The following is an 18,558-nucleotide window of genomic DNA, read 5'->3' as shown; positions in this document are numbered from 1 at the left end:
CCCCATACAAAAAGTTAAAATCTGCAAAATATCCTAGTCCCAGTGGAAAGGGGTGGAGGAGTTTAGATCAAACATAAAAAATTAAAAAAAATTAAAAAATTAAAAAAAAAAAAAAAAAAACAAAGCTTAAACCACAAGTTAACTGGAATTAAGTCATATGGTTTTTTGCACAAGGATTATCAAATAGCAAGAAGATCACCAATGGCATGAAAACTAACAACTTAATACTCACTCCAGATAAGAAAATTTAATAACTACAGCTCCAGAAAAAAGGGGTGTTCGCCTTGAACTCCATGTACAACTTAATTTCTCCACTCCCATATCCCTAGTTGCATATCCAACAAACAAGTTCAAAATCAGTTAAATTGGTCTCCTGATTGTATTAGTGATAGTGTCGCTCCATAGAACATGTCATACAATCAGTTAAATTGGTTAGATCCATGAAATAGATCTAAGATGTACAACAAAGACTGTGGACCCTATGCAGACTGTTAAATTTGCATGTATTAGGATTGCCGTCACATTAGTTTAGAGCCAATGGTCATGGCATTAAAACAATGACTTGTGCCCTACTCCATCATATGCCATTTCACAACATAAATTCCAGACGTAAGTGTAGGTATATTTGAAAAAAAGATTGGAATATAATGCTTAAATAATTATTAAACAAGAATGAAAATCAACCCTTAGAAAGAAACTTGCAGAAAGAATAAACGGGAATGTAAGTAGCGATTGACTCTAACTGAATCTAGATCTAAACCCCCCACCCTCACTCTCCCTCCGCCTCTACCGCATGAACCTTTTGATTCAGTGGTTCTAATTTGTCTCAACTCTCAACATTCGCACCTCCTACAAAACAACCTTAAGATAAAATTGGCTGAGATATAGCAGTGACAGTTATGTTCAATTCCTTTCAACCAAAAGAAACAAATTTCAGAAATGAAAGATCAGAAGAAAACGACGACACCAAAGCGAATCAAAAAAGCAAACAAGTAATAAATTCCAGAAGCAAGACCACAGAATTTATAAAGATGGATTTTCCCGAATCAAATTCCATCGAGAATAAACTCAAAAATCGCCTTTTTCCTCTCCACTGCAAGCAAACAATGAACAAATGCAATTTGGCATACGAACCTACGAAGATCAACCGGACAAGCCAGAAAACCCAGTAATTGAAACGAAAAGGGGTAATTAAAACCCAAGAAGCTTCAGCATTTCCAGGCAAAGCAAAGCTGGGAACTTTCGGCTCTTCGATTGGGACAGAAGCTATGGTAGGGTTTGCTTTGCTCTCTCGCTCTGAGGGTGTGGACACTGGACAGTGATTCTTCTTTCTTTATGCAGCAAAAGTAGCGATGGAGCTGAGGAGGAGGAAGAGCTTTTGCAATTTGGGTGATGGGTTGGACCTTGCGTTTTTATTTTTGGTAGTAGATGATAGTGATAGTACCAACAGGAATGTGACACCGCCATTGCCTCCCCGAGACTAAAAAGCTTAAAAAGAAGTTAATAAAGAACTGAAAATCAAATAATAAAAATATAAAAGAAAGAAGCGCAAGAGAGATAAAGATGGAGAGAGACGAGAGACAGCTTATGACAGGGCGTCTACTGGTAGCAGAGATTCTTTGCTTTGCTGGCTAAGCGTCATTGGATTCGCTTCCATATTATCTGATTTGTTCTCTGCTTTCCTTTCTGGTTTTCTCTTTTCTGATTCTTTCTAATTTTTTTCTTTCTTTTTTTTTTGTTTTGATAAATAGTTTTTTCAAATTGTTTCTTAGGCAGTTTTGGTATGCATTCCTAGTAGATTTCGCATTTTTCGATAATTAAAAAATTGTTTTTATTTTTCAAGAATACAAAATTGTAGAATGTATGCCAAACATTGTCTAAATTTAAAACTCCATATTAGATAAGAAAATTTTCTGTTTTGATATCCATTCTCTCCCACAAGAAGGATCTATTTTTCTTCTTAAACCACAGCTGAACAAGACATAGACTTCATTGCATCACAGATTCGGCCAGTTCTACTGTAGAAGCTCTTCGTCCATCTTCGACGAAGTCGCATTCTACTTATGTGGACTGTGATTCTTCTTTCTTTGTGCTTTAATTCGAATTTGAGGGGGTCGACGAGGAGGAAGAGCTTTTGAGTGATAGTTGAGTTTCTATTTTGGTTGTTGATGATAGTATCAACAAAAATGTGCACTGCCATGGCTTTCCTGAGATTGAGAAAAGCTTAAGAAGTGAAAATAAAAGATGGGAAGCAATAGCGCCATAGCGTACATTAGTGCTCCTAAGTCTGTCTCTCCTACCACATTAATGTACACTGTGCTCCTAAATAAAAGATGGGAAGCAATAGCGCCATAGCGTACATTAAGAGTCCATTTTTTTTTTTAATAAAACGCATTTAATGTACGATTGCGGGGTCGGGGAGGATCATAATGTACGCAGCCTTACCCCTGCGTACAAAGAAAGATGGTGAGGTAGCTTAGACAGGTCTATGTAGCTTAGATTCTATTCTTTGCTGGCTAAGCGTCTTGGTGTCTTTGTCCCCTCTCAACCACGGTTTTCCGTTTCTATTTTTTTTCTAAAAAAAATTGAAAAAAACATGGGGAGAGATGCAAATCATGTTAACATGGGGACAAACTTGTCATGTAAGGGGAGATTGTTGACCCACACACACACCATGTTAATTAGGGATCATTATCCTCTTCGGTTCTCTGTCCGGTACAGTTGTACGGTTCCTCTCATAGGGGGCCAGAAATGACGACCTAACCCCCTACCCGAACACACTATACGAGTGAGGTTAAATTGCCATTTCCACCTCCCTACGAGAGGAACTGGACAACCGTACCGAACAAGGAACCGGACAAGATAAAAATTCTGTTAATTAGTCGGGTTTAACTAGCCCCGAACTATACAAATTCACCTAAAAGCCACGGGGTGCCAACCTAAGACGAATTTTTATCCTATCCTGTTACTGTATGGTGCAGTGCTGCATCGTGCGGTGGCTGTAGAGGTCATGTGCACCATGTGGGACCTACTGTGCCACATGACCTCTGTAGCACCGCATGATGCAGCATTGCACCGTGTAGTAACAAGAGAGGATAACGATTCACCTAAGACTATATTTTGAAGGAACAAGAATAATAGTAAACCATACAGAAGTTTTGTTTTTTTCACAAGATTATCTTGTCAAAAAGTTTTTTATTGTTTGGTCATTGGTGTACGTGCACAAGATGTGGCTGATGCATTAGTTTAAATTTGACGTTCTTCTTGATTTTATAAAGGTTGTATTACGGTTGTACTGTCTTCGTCGGAACTCAAAGCCTAGGGGTATCAAAATTGAGATCAAACCTCATATATCGGTTTGAATTGAATCGAATCTATGTCTTATTGGACATGTTTCGGATTGGGAGGTATTATAACCCCGAAATCAAATCGAACCACACTAGAAAATTGAAAGTAAACTGAAATTGGCTCAAAACCCAGATTGAAACCGATCTACCGTGATAAGAAACCAATAACAACCTGAAACCCATTTAAAAATCAATTTTTTCTATAGTTTTGTATACTTATGTATGTTAAACACCGAATCAAAGCGGGCCAAAACTGAAGCCGACCCCGATAACAAACCATGTAAATAATTTTTGACATTCTTCAACCAAGCTGCAAAGTTCAAGAGAGAGTTCATATTTAGAGCAATCTCCTCACTCCACCCTTGAGATATCATCTCGTGAAAGTTTCTCTTAGAGACCCAAGTATTAAAGAACTTGAATGGTTTGGGGCCAATGTTCTTTGCATCTATGATTGTCAAACAAATAGGGTTGTGTTTCGAAACTCCTGGAGGGAGATATTCAAACTCAGAATTCTTTAATTGATGATTCGAAACTCCTGGTATGTAGCATTTATTATATTTAGATGGATTGTTTTTGTTAACGTTTGTGAACCTCAGGGGGACACGCAGAATTTTTCAAAACTGGAGAATATAAGTATTCTTTCGTGATACCTCAGGGGTGGTATATGTAAATTACCCTTTTTTTTTTTTTGGTTAATACTTACTAGGCTTGGCCCTGGAGGGTAACAAACTATGATTCTGAGAAGATCTATTTAACCTTTACAAGCCCACTGCCTTGAGAAGTACAAGAAGAGTAATGCCAACATAGCTGATTTGCAAATGGTGGACCATGGGATCCCATATATTCCTTTTCGAAGGACTCCTCTGAGGAAGGGCAAGAAAGTTAGCACCATCCATGCAGAACAAATGATCTCCCCTAGCCTCAACCGAGATCCATCAAGGAAGGCCATGGAAAGTGCAGTCAAGTTCACAAACAAAAGGACTGTTGGTGGCACAAAGATTGGTGACTCATCGAAGGTAAAATGACCATTATTGGCATCTGCAACAGAACCTTGGCTGGAGGTGACTTGGTGATCTTTTGGTGTAACTTTGAAAACATTCTCTGAAAGCCCTAAGAACTTGGGAAAGAAACTTAGGAATCCAAACAAGCATGCAGTGGAGGTGGTTATCCATGTCATTCTCTGGTTGTTCCACCATTCTCGGACTGAGAGGCGACATTGGATGTACTCCGATAGAGTGTAGAGGTTATAAATGATGAAAAGTGCTCCCGAAATGAATATAGCTGGTTCAGAGACCTGTATAGAGATCGCGTCAAATAATTTGTAACTTTATATTTTTACCCTTTTCGTATAACACCTTTTTTTCAGTGAAAGTAAAAAATTGTAATTATATATGTTATTGCAAAACAATGACAACTTTTGATAATGACATGATAAGTCACTTTCCAAGAATAAAAGTAGTCTCGCCTTCCCTTAGGCTTATTGTTGTTGATTGCAAGTGGTTGACTCCTTTTTACAGCAAAAATGGTATCCATGTCACAAGAAGGCCCTCCTCTTGCTATGTAGTAAATTTGAATGGACTTGAGGTAGTAGACTTCACAATCAAATTTCATCCGAAACAAGCATGTGTGAATTTAAATTTTTACAAATAGGGTGACGTTTTTGTAATCTAGTAGGTTTAATTTATAGAGTTTCTCTAGTACAGATCCATTATTTCCCTCATGCCAAAGTGGATAGAGTTTAAATTGGACCCGAAGAGTTTGTTCTCAAATGTCAAGTTTCATTCAAAACAGAGTTGGTCAAGTGGTAAAATAAATAATTTTAAAAATTTAGTGAAAAAAGAGAAAATTTTTTAAAAACAAATGGACAGATAAAAATACAAGAGAATATGCTAATACAAAAGAGGGTGTGTGATTGAATTTGAGTCTAAAATTTGATATATGATCAATTTAGATCATTTCCTAGGTATCCACACTTTTAAAATTGCCACCTCACCATTCCACGTGGCAAAAATTTGGTGCTAGATTAAAGGTATACTCTTGTCTTGGTAGACTAGAAAAAACGTTTACCTTCACTATATTACAAGAATGCCAGTTTCCCTAATGTGATTTATAGGCAGTTTTTTTGTGATTTTCTATCACTCTTAGGTTGTTTGATATGCATTCTCATAGTTCTAAGTCAATAACGCATTTTGAAGTAAGTAAATAAAGAAGAAAAGGATTTTAGAACACATTTTAGAACCAGAATCTATTTCGAGAATGCATACCAAACATAGCTTTAATTAAACTTGTTCGACAATGGCAAGTGGAACACAAGGAATTGGATTGGAAAATTACCATAGGCAGGAAATGGGTGTTGGTGAAGATACTGTAAGCCGGCAATAGAGCATAGCAGAACTGAGGTAGAGAACATGGTCCCCATAGCAATATGTAAAGATAGGCCAAGCTTTGTCTGAATTGGAGCTTTTCAGTGAGAGTGGCAAGAATGGGACTTCTGCTGCTGAAGAGGATCTCTAGAAAACCAGTGATCCATCTTATCATTTGGGTCATAATTTCGGGTCCACCCGTCGGTGCACACCCAAGAAATGCGGGTGAGTCCAAATCTGAGTATATGGATCTCCAACCCCTTGCATGAATTCTGATTCCCGTTAGCAAGTCTTCCGTACTTGATCCATAGACCAAACCCACCTGCCAAAACAAAAAATACCCTTAGGGAGTGGGGGGGGGGGGGGGATAAAACGGTCGGTTTGGTCTGGTTTTTTTTGGTATATTTACCGAGTAGACCTTAACTGGATCAATGAGATGTTCGATATACAAAAACCGAACTGAAATTGGTCTGAATTCTATCGGCTTTACCATTTTTTTCTTTGATCGGTCTAGTCAGTTTTGATCTTATAGTAGTTTTTAAAAACCAAAATCAATACCGAACCAATCAAGAGTTCAGGTCATCAGTTTCGGTTGGTTTTATTCGGTTTGATCGGGTGGTCTGGTTTTTGACACCTCTATTGTTAGGACATGAGAATGATATGGGTGGATCAGACTCGGATCTGGATTCTGAACCACATAAGGAAATTTTTTAAAGTTCTATTTTATCACTTGGTAGATTCCATTTAAGCTGAAATTTGATGTGTTACCAGAAACTTGTAATCTATTTGCCCACATATGCATCATGCTATGCGGAAAAATAGGTGGCCCATGAAGAGAAGGCTCTTCTCTACGCGTCCAGATCCTCTTCAATGACATTTAATGAATAGAGTTGATCTCACACCAACCAAGGGGTGTGGGAACCACCTCTTAGATGTGGGACCACACCCCATGGATGGTATGAGATCTAAACGTAAAATTTGGAATCCCTACCTTTGTACCCCAATCAGTATTATACTCATAAGCTGAACCTGCAACAAGTATTGCTGCCTCGATACAGCTAGAAAGATTGTGGGGATGATTTATGCTGTAGTTTGTCCCATATAATGTTTGAGCTGCTGATTCTGCAAATTCTATTGAATCACCAAATTTTGTTCGTAGTACTTCGAGTGATTTTCCTTGCAAAAAGGAAATGTCAAAACAAAGATTTAGGAAAATTTCTATAAGTAAATAATGAAGAAGTTTTCTGAGAAGATGTGCTCGGAAGTAATCAAAGGTCATAAATCTCTCCCTATCGGACGAAGTGTCTGCAATATCGACGTGCAAAAGTCTCATCCAATTGCCATAATGGCAGATACTAGCTAGTCAGTAGGCCAGAGATTCCCAACCCATAAATAAGGGAAAAAAGAACACTGCTCGGTAGCGTCCCTGTGCCCTCTCATCACAGGAGGAAGTGAAATGACCACCCCACCCCTCCCCTCCCCTTGGATGCCCATGCATTCACTCTCATTGACCCCTGCACTGACGTAAGGGCATCACAACCTTACAGCAAACCCTTCCTCATAAACAATTAAGGGAAGGTGTTTCCTGCCTGATAGTGGAGGCTACACAGGTAGATGAGAGTCTATGAGTGCCCACCTATTGGTTCAATCAATAGGAGGAGAGAGGAGAAAGAGAGAGGGGATGCCAACGGAGGCTACACCCTCGGGCAGGAAACATTCTCCCAATAATTAATTAGAAATATATGCTAAAAGAGTTTTGTTAACCTCACAAAATATGCCAAGGACAAAGTGCTCACAAGCCAATGCAAAATACATCATTTAGAATTCTTTGGCAGTGAAAAACTATGAAAAAGGGAAAGGAGAATAAATATTTAATTTTCCAATTTTTGATTGGCTCGTGAGGCTCACATAATCTTTGCAGATAGCAAAGATTATGTATGGTTGTGTACATACACAGTCATGCCTTTTAACCATTGGATCGAATGGGGGTGGGGGCAAGAAGTATAACTACACAAACCCCTCTCTCCCTCCATCAAACTGTTAAAGGCACAATGTGATGTATATATACGGTCGTGCATAAAACCTTTTGCCAATTATTAAATGAAAGAAAATTTTCTGTCCGGGAGTGTGGCTCCCGCTCCTGCATCCTTATGTTAGTCTCTCTTTTTCTCTCTTGTAACATGACCTCCCTATCCCCATACATTGAACTAGAAGGGTGGGGCGTTGATTGGGTCTCACGCAGGTGTATCTCCTAGACATGGAATACTTTCCCAAATAGAAAATAAAAACTTTCTCACGCAGGTGTACCTCCTAGACATGGAATACTTTCCCAAATAGAAAATAAAAACTTTCTACCCATAAGAAGAGCAAAGCAAGAAATGCTTACCATTAGCGACACCGATATTTCTTCCCTTATTTTCTGTTGCATCCGTAGCACATAGCCCATATATAACTTTTCTTCTGTGAAAGCATCCAGTTCCAGCATATAGAGGTCCTTGCAGTCCCAAAAATCCACGAAGTAAGTACTGAAAAGAACAAACATATGTGAAGGTAATGAGAGAGAGATTTGTACTATATGATTGTGAAAAGGTAATCCAGATCCTCTACGGCGCGTTGTCCGTAGCGGTTTGAGCCGTGCAGACACATGGGTGACCGCCTTACCCTTGCCCAAGTGTCTTGCTCGAGCGGGAGTAAGGCGATCATTGTGCACGCCCATGTACCTGCACCGCTCAGGCCGCTACAGGCAACACGCCGTAGAGGATCTGAATTAGTGAAAAGGAAATCTGTCACTCCACTCACTTCAATTCGGACTACAGCTTGAGTTCCAAAAGGGTCATCCTTTAGCCCTCCATAGAACATCTGTAGATACTGAACGAAACCACTTTCAGTTTCTTTCTCAAAGCCAAGCAGGAGACACATTGCATGAAGCACAACTTGTGGATTGTTCGCAAACATGTCACAGTCCACATTGAGCATGAAAGGAGAGTTTGTCATCACACCTGATACTCTACTCTGATCATAAAAATCAACACAATTTGTTTTTGTTTGTTAGTCTTTGAAAGACACATACTTAATGGTGTGTTTAGAGTTAAAACTTCTAACCAAGACATTAATTGCTCCTGCTTTGAAATGATGTGGGTGCTTGGGCTGCTTCTCTCTTGACAAGTATACCAGATGTGGTATCTCATCTGAAATATTTTCCCTGTTCTCCCATATAACCTGCAAACCATTACTAATTAACAGATTGTCAATCAAATTTTGTTAGAACAAACACACCAAACAAAATATAAATAGAAACAAATACAGAACAAGATGACACAGAGATTTAACGTGGTTCACACAACAATACCATGAGTCACAATGAAAATCTCTCAAGAATACCCAAAAAATGGCACTATTGCTCTCTCCCTGAAATGCTAATACGAAAAATCCCAAATCTCACTCTCTTTACAACAAAGTGGGTAAAGAATATAAATACTCCTCCATCGGATCGTGTCGTGTCGATCCATCGGATCAAGCCCTCCGCTACCATCACAGATCTCAAAAAAAATTTCATTCAGGTCTGCCACCAAATATGCCGGAGCTAGTCATTCTTCGAAAAGGATACAAAATTTCTAGACATACATGACAAATTTAAAAAGAAAATGGCTTGTGTTTGTTCGTAATTACCTTAACTATGGTAGGATGGTTTCTATGATCAATTCCTGAGAAAGCTGCAAATTCTCCTGACAGTTCACATGGGACACCTTTCTGAATTGCCATTTCAATTCTGTGGCAAAGTTGTTCGTATCCATTCTACCAAAAATAATTAAAGACAAAAAGTTGAAGACATGTGTAAGTTTTGATTTTGATGCCAATCCCCAAATTAAAACATCAATTTATATATCGATTAGAGTCACCTTAATCTTTCTCCATTCCTGTCGGAATTCCGGTGAGAAATCGGTGGCGGCGGTGGCTGCCTTGGAGGAGAAATACATAAAAGGAGCTCTGACTTGAAGATCATGCTTCTTACAAAAAGGAACCCAGAGCTTTGCAAACTTAGATGCTTCCATGAGAGAATAGAAGGTAAGAGGAGAAGCGCCATCATCAGACACATAGCAAGCGAGCTTGTGAGTTGGGTAATCAAGAGCCAACAAGGAGAGAACAGTGTTCACTGTGATGATTGGAGATTCAAGAACAGAGTCTGTTGTCGTCACAAACAAGTCCACCGGTGGAAGCTCAATGCCACGATTTAAGAGGCGTTGGGGATATGTTTTGTACTCCAAAGGGTTCCATTTAAGATTCATGATAAGGATCCAATAGAAGGTGAACCATGACTCGCAGAGGAATGCGAGTTTCCAACCCACGCTATGGTTGTTGTTAAGGAGACGATAACAGAGGAGAGCAAGTAGTAGGAAGAAGATGGTGAGTTCTACTACTCTCTTTAGGGTGTTTTTACGAGGGATTCTCTCATGGAGGGGGAAAGGAATGGGATTTGCCATGATAGAATGTGAGCAGAGATAAGAACCAGCAACCGCGTCAATACCTGGATAACAACCTTAGTTGTCGTGTGTAATCCTCTCAATTGTATATTCTTATCACATGTAACCTCACAGCCATATCACCAATTGTTGGTATATTCTTATCACATGTAACCTCACAGCCATATCACCAATTGTATATTCTTATCACATGTAACCTCACAGCCATATCACGTGTAAACTATGGACTGTATAATCACTCTATAAATATAATACAAAACCCACACCTAAGGGTGTCAAAACCAAACTGAAATCGTTTATCGAAATCGAATTGAACCGTTTAAACTGAAATCAGTAAATTGTTTAGTTAAATGATCCGGTTATAGTTTTAGAAATGATACCGTTTATTTAGTCGGACGATTAATCCAACGGTTTCAAACCGTGTAATCCAATTAAAACCGATTATAACCAAACCGTCTAACCGTTTAAAAACCTCAGTTTCAGGGGAGCTATTGATTCGTACTGTTATGTGCTTCTGGGTCTCTGTATTTTGAAGCCCTAACCATGGATTCCGTTGTTCCTATTTCATTCTTAATTTTTACATACATTTTCCTAATGTATAAATATTACAGTTCCAGGAAAGTTGTGGATTTTAAAGAAGCCATCACGAAATAGGGAAATTAAAAGAGATGCACTAGGTGGAATTTCTAATTGGAAAGATTAATAGAAAATCCATTTTCTATTAAAAAATGCAGCAGGTAACCAGTGTAAAAACCATGTAAAACCGTTTAAAAACCATTTAACCGAAACCATTTAAAAACCGTTTAACCGAAACCGTTTACCAAATGGTCCAGGTTTTGATTATGAGACCATTTAGTTAAACGGTCTGGTTATGGTTTCTACCCTCAAGCAGCCAAAATCGAACTGAACCAAACCGTTTAACCGAAATCAGACCGTTTAATACCCTTACCCACACCAATAGAACGTGGGAAACATTCAAACTTCTATTTTATCATGGTATCAAAGCCTGAAACCTCCATCGAGGATTTTTTATCCTCTAAAGGGATCGACCCTTCAATAGTACGATGAGTTCATGTTTGTTCTTTGGCCTCTTAATGGCCCTTTGAAACCAACAAACTTATGCAAACGACCATGGTTTTAGTGCACGGTATCGGAACAGTTATCGGTGACCAACAAAACCAATACGATATTGATACAGTATTGGCCTGGATCAGCTGTACTGGACAAAAATACCCCTGAATTTTAGGGGTGTAAATGAATAGCCAAAATCCGTGTCCGTATCCGTTTGGCACTATCCGAATCCGTCCAAAAGCTAAACGGATGCGGATATGGATAGGCTATAGCTATCCGAAAAGTTATATTTACATGTAAACGGATAAAATATCCGATCCGTATCCGTTTAGCACTATCTGAATCCGTCCAATAGCTAATCGGATGCGGATGCAGATATAGCACTATCCGAGCCGAATTCGATCCGTTTACAACCCTACTGAATTTCCTTAAAAAATGAGTTTTCTGACCATTTTACCCCTTGTTCGTACCGTGCTACCAATACGGTATCGGCATGGTATCGGTATCGACAACTAGCAATACTGATACGTATCACCCAATACGGGCGATAGGATACCGATACTTAGAACCGTGCAAACGACGGAATAGAAGACATTTTACCCCAACAATAAGTTACGAATACTATACATATTTCGTTTATTTAATTCCATTTTGTTTTTTCTATATAAAAAATAAATAAATAAATACTCATTAGTAACAAGAATTTTTTTTTCCACCAAAAACAAAACTAACAAGAATTTTCTTTCAAACCAATCGACAGTAACACCTGCAAAATTCTCGTAAGATCCGGTTCAATGTACTTAACACTTATGTATTGGAATTTCATTTCTAAGAACACACAATGTGACGAATATAATGTAATGCCCAGTTCTGTCCTACTCGTGAACATGTTTAGCTTAATGGAAGACCAATAAGAACGAGAGACCTATTTAAGACATTAATATAGAAAAAATATTCTTTGTGGTGGGGTTGTGGTGGGGGATTGGGTGGAGACGCCACGCCCATACACACTGAGAGTGAAATGACCACCAACTCCCATAAAATACAAAAATCCCAACCTCACAAATGCCACAGTGCTCTCGCGCACACGTGGCCCTTTGCTCCCCCTCATTAATTTTTTGCAGTTGGTTGGCTATTATATTGAGAAAGAGAGATATATTTAAAGATAGGGGACCATTAAAATGTCTGGTTAGCTTGATAAGTTAGGCCATCTTTGGTATAGTTTTTATTTTTTATTTTTGCCTTAAAAAATATTTTTGGTTGTGTTTGGTCTCGTTTATGGAGCCTGTTTCTATTTAAAAAAGAGTGAAAAAAATCAAAAACCAAAAAAAGATGGAAAGCCGTTTATGGTTTTTGGCCAAAAATCACTTTTGACCATTTATGCGGTGACTTTAATGAGCACGTGTTGATAGGTCTCAAAATTGAAGGATAAGAGCATCATTTTCAGGTTTAATTAGAAATATCGACCCTCCTCCAACTCCTTCTTCTTCCTCCTCCTGCTGTTGCCGAGTCTTGAGGACGACGACAGGGTAAAGGGTTGCAGAGACTCCAAAGAAGAGCGCGGTCCAACATTTTGCCAATCGATATCCTCTGGGAGATGTATTCATGGTGCCAAATCTTCTTCAACAGCAGTGCTTAAACTCATCTTTGCTATTTTGGAAGGTTAGATTAGATTAGATTAGATGGAGAAGAAATTTGGAATGAGAAAAAATGAGATCCATTCTCTTTTTCTCCTCTTTTTCACCTCTGAAATGCTTCCATTCCACAATTGTACGAAGCAGCGAAAGGATCTTGTCTCTCGAAAGAAGAAAAGAGAGACAAAAACAAGGGATCTAAAAAAGGTGAGAACCTAATAACCCTAGACCGACCGAAACCTTAACCTTGAGCTGTAGAGAAAAAAAAAAAAAAATGAGAAGAAGAGGATCATATGATATAGATTACCGAATTAATCACAATTATCAGAGTTATGATTTACAGTTTTCAAAAATTAGAGTTAGCATGTAGGGATCGAACATTTATCGGAAGCAAGATTTGATAATAGAGTGATGATGCTTCTTACCCGGAAAACGATGAAATCACTCGTCAACAAAGGCATCATTTTCAGACGCCGATCTGAATAGTTCTCCGGTGATGACAACTAATCTTGCTGTTGCCAGCAAACACAGAGATTCACTCATTAGGTGAAAATGATCGAGTTAGATGATATGTACAGGAAGGAGAGAGAGAGAGAGAGAGAGATTTGGGTTTTGAAAAAGTTGAGGAGTTTATGGGCACCGGATTTGGGTTCTGGGTTCATGCTTTGGGAAGAAGATGGGTAAAGGTGGTATCTCTCCACCCATCCTATTCAAAAAACTATTATGCACATAGGTATGCCAAACATATTTCTTTGTCTACAATCTATTCTGTGTAATGGTTACCAAACAATTTTTATGTTTTGACCAAAAATGGTTTTCACAAATGATTTTTGTTAAATAGGTAGAAATCAAAAATACAAATGATACCAAAGAGAGCCTTAGTCTTTCGAGAAGATAAGGCATCTAAGGTTGTTAATAGATTTGGTTTTAGTTTGGTTCAAAGTACATCATGTATAAATCGAATTAAATAATTTTCATATCTTTAAAATTGAGAACGAACTGAATTTGTTCTATTTTATTTGCTTCTTATTTGTTTTAATTTGGTTCATTCATGGTCTTGATAATTTGGTTTAAATTCGATTTAAATGAAAATAATATCCTGAAACAAATAAATCAGAAAAAAATTACAACCCCATGGAGATACAATCCCTTGATGTTAAATCTATTACATTTCAACCCATTTTACACAACTCATTAATAGGGGTGCCAAATAGTCGGTTTGGTCGGACCGAATCGGTTTCGGTTTGGGAATCAGTGAGACCAAAACCAAACCATTAAGAAATTGCTGTTTTTGGTTGTTTTGGTTTTTGAGTATTGTGTTAATACCGGTTTAGATTGGTTTGTTTCCGAGATTAAACCATAATGAAATCTTACATTCATAACCCATAATGAGGAAAGATTCGATAAAAAAACTTTAAATCATCTTCTCATGCCAAACAAGTAAACTACTAACAATAGAGAAATTGATTTGATGTGTTTTTGTTGTAATCGGAACAAGAGGAATGAATTGTAAAATGAAGATAACTAATATTGAAATCAATGGATAAATAAAGTTTGTAGCCTAATCATTTTTTATCATTATAAGGGGAACCCTACCATCAAATCATTCATTTAAATATTTAACTAATTTTGAACAGTGAACAAAGAGATCAATTTCTTATGAATAAGTGGTTATTCAGACTTCTCACTAATGATCTAAACGATTCATGGAAACTAAATTCTGTGTAAGGTACTGATATGCAAAGGCTTGCAGCAAACTTGCTTCCCAAGATAAAACTGTTAGGATTTTCCCAAAATGCGACGAGTGTGGGCTTAATTAATTATCGGGTCGATCATTGATGGGGTTCAAGAAATACAAGGGCTGACGTGGCATGCTACTTTTTATTGAGATGGACTGGACCGGCCTGGCCCATTGTGAATGTGGGTTAGGGTTTGGGGAGTATTATAAATACTACTGATGAGGGGCCCTTGTAGTCACTATTCTCTTTTCTCTTTTCTCCACAAGAAAGGGAGTTGTGGGAGAGTCTAGGAGACGGCAGAAGATCCCCATCGCGGATTGCATTCATTATCTGACGGATTGTTGCAGCTATTGGAGGCGATCTTATCTGTTCTTCATCAACACATGTGGGTGCCAAGTACACTTTGCTTTTCCTGCGTTATTTTATTCAATCGTATTCTAGATCTCTGTATGGGGATGGATTTGGGTTTGACAAAACCCTTGCGTGTTCTAACAAGTGGTATCAGAGCCGACCATACAGAACTAGGATCGATTGATTAAGAACTTGGATCGAGTTTTGACGACAAAAATAGGGATTTTTGGCTGGATTTTTGACAAAACCATACGTTTTCGCCGCTGTCGAATTTTTCCACCGACGAAAGTCGAATTATTTTGTATCGGTGCGAAGGGCTTAGAGAGATGATCACGACGACGTGTGGATCGTCACCGTCGGCGGCCTAAAGTGTCGGCCGAAGGCTCAAGTGAGATCCACGCGCCGGCGGCCATTACAAAAAAAAAAATTTATTCGTAGCGATGCTGACGTCAGCCCTGATGCTTGTGAGTCACGTTTGGCCCGGTCAAAGCTGACCCAACTCGGGTCAAACCTGACCCAGACCCGATCAAAGATTCTAGACTCGGTCAAGGTTGACCCAACCCGAGGCTCGACCCATTTTTTATCCGGATTTCTGACCCGATAACCCGGTTGGGTGGACCAATAAGCTGGTTCAGGTGAACCGGGTCCGGTTCGATTCGCTCGATTCGATTCGGACCGGTTCGATTCGTTTTAAAACAAAACAAAAAGAAGAAAAATGACCATAAAACTTCGAATGGACCATGTGGGTTCGTTTGGATGAATTTTGAGACGCAATTTTTTTTGGTGTGTCTGTTTTTTCGTGCTCTTCGTTTTAATATGCAATTCGGCATACCTTGAATAAACAGATATTATGGTTTTATAATTTTCAATTATTTTGAGAACATAATCGACTGTTTTAGAACGTTTTTATTTTTCCAGAAGCTGTTTTCCTGTTTTGGAATGCCGTTTTGATAGGATTCTGTTATGGGATGCCCCATTTTACTTGAATTTTTCAAGGCCGACGTTTTGAGTATCCAGTTCGAATATTTGATTGCATTTGTGGGACCTGTTAATGATGATTATGTCATTTTCGAGTGACGTATGGGAGAATGGAGCATCCGATTGGGCTCTGATTGGTCTTGTTTCGTTCATAATTTCAAGACCCACCCACTGGTACCTAGTTTTGGACGTTTAATACTTCCAGGGACCTATTTTGGATGATTATGCTACTTTGAGCATATTTGGACTATTTTGGGTTGATCATTGCCACTTGGACGATGAATATGCATGTCACAACACATTATGGACGATCAATGTGTTTACTTCCACATATATTGCTACATATCTGGTTGAAGAATTATGAGAGGGTAAAATGATGATCTACCAAAGTGGCCCATTGAATCATTTTATGATTCTGTCAAAGCAGCGGAATAGGTGACATTAGCCCAAAGTCAATGTTACCAAAGTTTGACGAGGTGATATGCACATGGATTGGAAGGATAGTGGTCTAAGGGTTCCAGTTACCCAAAGATGCTGGAATTTCTGAAAACTACTGATCTCTTCACGGAAAGGCAGTTTGTCCGTCCAAAGATAGTATACTCGAAGAATTTGGGATGCGTGGTATAGGGGTTTTCATACCACCCAAAGGTGGAGGAAATTTTTCAAAAGTCATCGACATCTTGCAGTAATTGCAGTGCGATAAATTGTTATTGAGGTACATAACTTAGGGGTTTCTCTATCACCCAAAGGTGGAGGGAGATTTTTGAAAGTTGTTGCTATCTCGCGGTATTTACGGTACGATAAAGGCGTGTACCTTTGACCCAAAAAGGCAAAAATGCAATGTTGGTGTAAAGAAGTATTGTTGATTGATATTTATCATCTTGATTGCATATAACTATGTGTCTGATGTGTTGATGATAAATGTTTGGAACCACTGATTTTATGATAATATGTAGCATGTTGATTTGTGCGATATAGAAACTTTTAATGTTATGATGTTTTGTTTCTATATGTTGATAGAAATATTATGCTATTGACGAACAAATGATAACTTATTATGGTAGATGAAATAATAAATGAATAATTATGGTAATTGATGGTTAACCAATGAGCATAATGAACCATGAACGAATAATCCAGCAATAAGAATTGTAAAGATGAAAGATTGTTTTAAAATCCGTTTGTAACCTATGGGGTATAACCGGCCTAGAGCCATTTGACGAAAGCTGCTTCGGTGGCATGGATTGAAAATGTATTATTAATATGAAAGGATAAAGCCAAACACTGAAATAAAACAAGGAATAATAAGATAAATGAATGAGCGAATAAAACACGAAGAATATGTTAAAGAAATTGATGCACTTAACAAACTACGACTATACCCTTGAAGAATTGATATCTAATTATGCACAAGAAAGAAAGAATCTTGAGAATGGTAACTTGACTGAGAACAAAAGAAGTAATCGGTTCGAGTAGTTTGATGATTTTGATTGCTTTATGCGGAATTTGTGGTTTGAATATTTATTTCAAACTTGATCGATTTATTTTGCTCGATTCTCTTGATCAGTGGGAGTACTTCTTTGCATGATCTGGTTGTGGATTGAGAGTCCTTCTTATTTCATTGATATGCTTGTTGAGTGGGAGGACTTTTCGATTATGATGCTTCTGCTCGATGTGATGAATAGCATTTGCATGCATGCATATGATTGATGTGTTGAGGGCCATTTGGTCTAAGGATGTTCGATTGGTGACGATCCATGGATGTTCGATTGGTGAAAAACCAAGTCGTTCGATTACCAACGAATCATGACGATGTTCAAAGGTAATCCATGAGTCGTACGATGCTCATGATACGTTTGAGGACCCACAAGGAATGATGACGATGTTTATGTGATCATAGACGTGTACGACATTTCTTGTACAAAATCATCTCAAGGCGGTTCATGTTAGTAAGCAAATCTTTGTTTGTGGCTGACAGAAAGTGATATGCAGTATGTTGAGGTGTATTTTCTACAGTTGCTCGACATTGATATATTTGCTAACTGGATCAAGGTTTAGTAGCATTATTATTGTATTAAGATTCCCTGGCCACATCTAATAATGATGACCTTATAATTAATCTAGTCCAAGTGGGAGATTATTAGGATTTTTCCAAAATGCGACGAGTGTGGGCTTAATTAATTATCGGATTAATCATTGATGGGGATCAAAAAATTATAGGGCTGACGTGGCATGCTACTGTTTTATTGAGATGGACCGGACCGCCCTGGGCCATTGTGGAAGTAGGTTAGGGTTTGGGGAGTATTATAAATACTACTGATGAGGGGTCCTTGCAGTCACTATTCTCTTTTCTCTTTTCTCCACAAGAAAGGGAGCTGTGGGAGAGTCTAGGAGACGGCAGAAGATCCCCATCGCAGATTGCATTCATTATCTGACGGATTGTTGCAGCTATTAGAGGCGATTTTATTTGTTCTTCATCAACACACGTGAGTGCCAGGTACACTTTGCTTTCCCTGCGTTATTTTATTCAATCGTATTCTAGATCTTTGTATGGGGACGGATTCGGGTTTGACAAAACCCTTGCGTGTTCTAAC

The 18,558-nt window shown here is 38.4% G+C and overlaps 1 protein-coding gene and 1 long non-coding RNA gene across 2 annotated transcripts; both read right to left on the bottom strand.

Moving 5' to 3' along the window:
- Positions 1-1,108: 1,108 nt before the first annotated feature.
- On the bottom strand, positions 1,109-18,477 carry LOC122661896. The gene is made up of 3 exons (XR_006332933.1): positions 18,468-18,477; positions 11,054-11,056; positions 1,109-1,232 (listed from the first exon to the last, which is right to left on the bottom strand). It is a non-coding gene; the product is annotated as an uncharacterized LOC122661896 (long non-coding RNA).
- LOC122661894 (cellulose synthase-like protein H1) lies at positions 4,073-10,192 on the bottom strand. Its single transcript, XM_043857408.1, has 8 exons — positions 9,610-10,192; positions 9,380-9,505; positions 8,813-8,929; positions 8,510-8,722; positions 8,097-8,235; positions 6,702-6,886; positions 5,682-6,032; positions 4,073-4,641 (listed from the first exon to the last, which is right to left on the bottom strand). Exons 1-8 carry the CDS (start codon positions 10,189-10,191, stop codon positions 4,099-4,101), a joined length of 2,256 nt encoding a protein of 751 aa, XP_043713343.1. The 5' UTR covers position 10,192; the 3' UTR covers positions 4,073-4,098.
- Positions 18,478-18,558: the final 81 nt, after the last annotated feature.

The sequence above is a fragment of the Telopea speciosissima genome, chromosome 5 (genome assembly GCF_018873765.1).
Source record: "Telopea speciosissima isolate NSW1024214 ecotype Mountain lineage chromosome 5, Tspe_v1, whole genome shotgun sequence".
Lineage (NCBI taxonomy): Eukaryota > Viridiplantae > Streptophyta > Magnoliopsida > Proteales > Proteaceae > Telopea > Telopea speciosissima.
This window is presented reverse-complemented; position numbering and strand designations above follow the sequence as displayed.

What these genes read in the sequence shown, in the direction of transcription:
- LOC122661894 (XM_043857408.1), bottom strand. Translation starts at nt 10,191, where the DNA reads ATGGCAAATCCCATTCCTTTCCCCCTCCATGAGAGAATCCCTCGTAAA. An exon ending in CAGGAGCAATTAATGTCTTG is followed by an intron (nt 8,723 to 8,812) that starts GTTAGAAGTTTT and finishes TTTTATGATCAG; the next exon opens with AGTAGAGTATCAGGTGTGAT. An exon ending in ACACCCATTTCCTGCCTATG is followed by an intron (nt 4,642 to 5,681) that starts GTAATTTTCCAA and finishes ATCTCTATACAG; the next exon opens with GTCTCTGAACCAGCTATATT.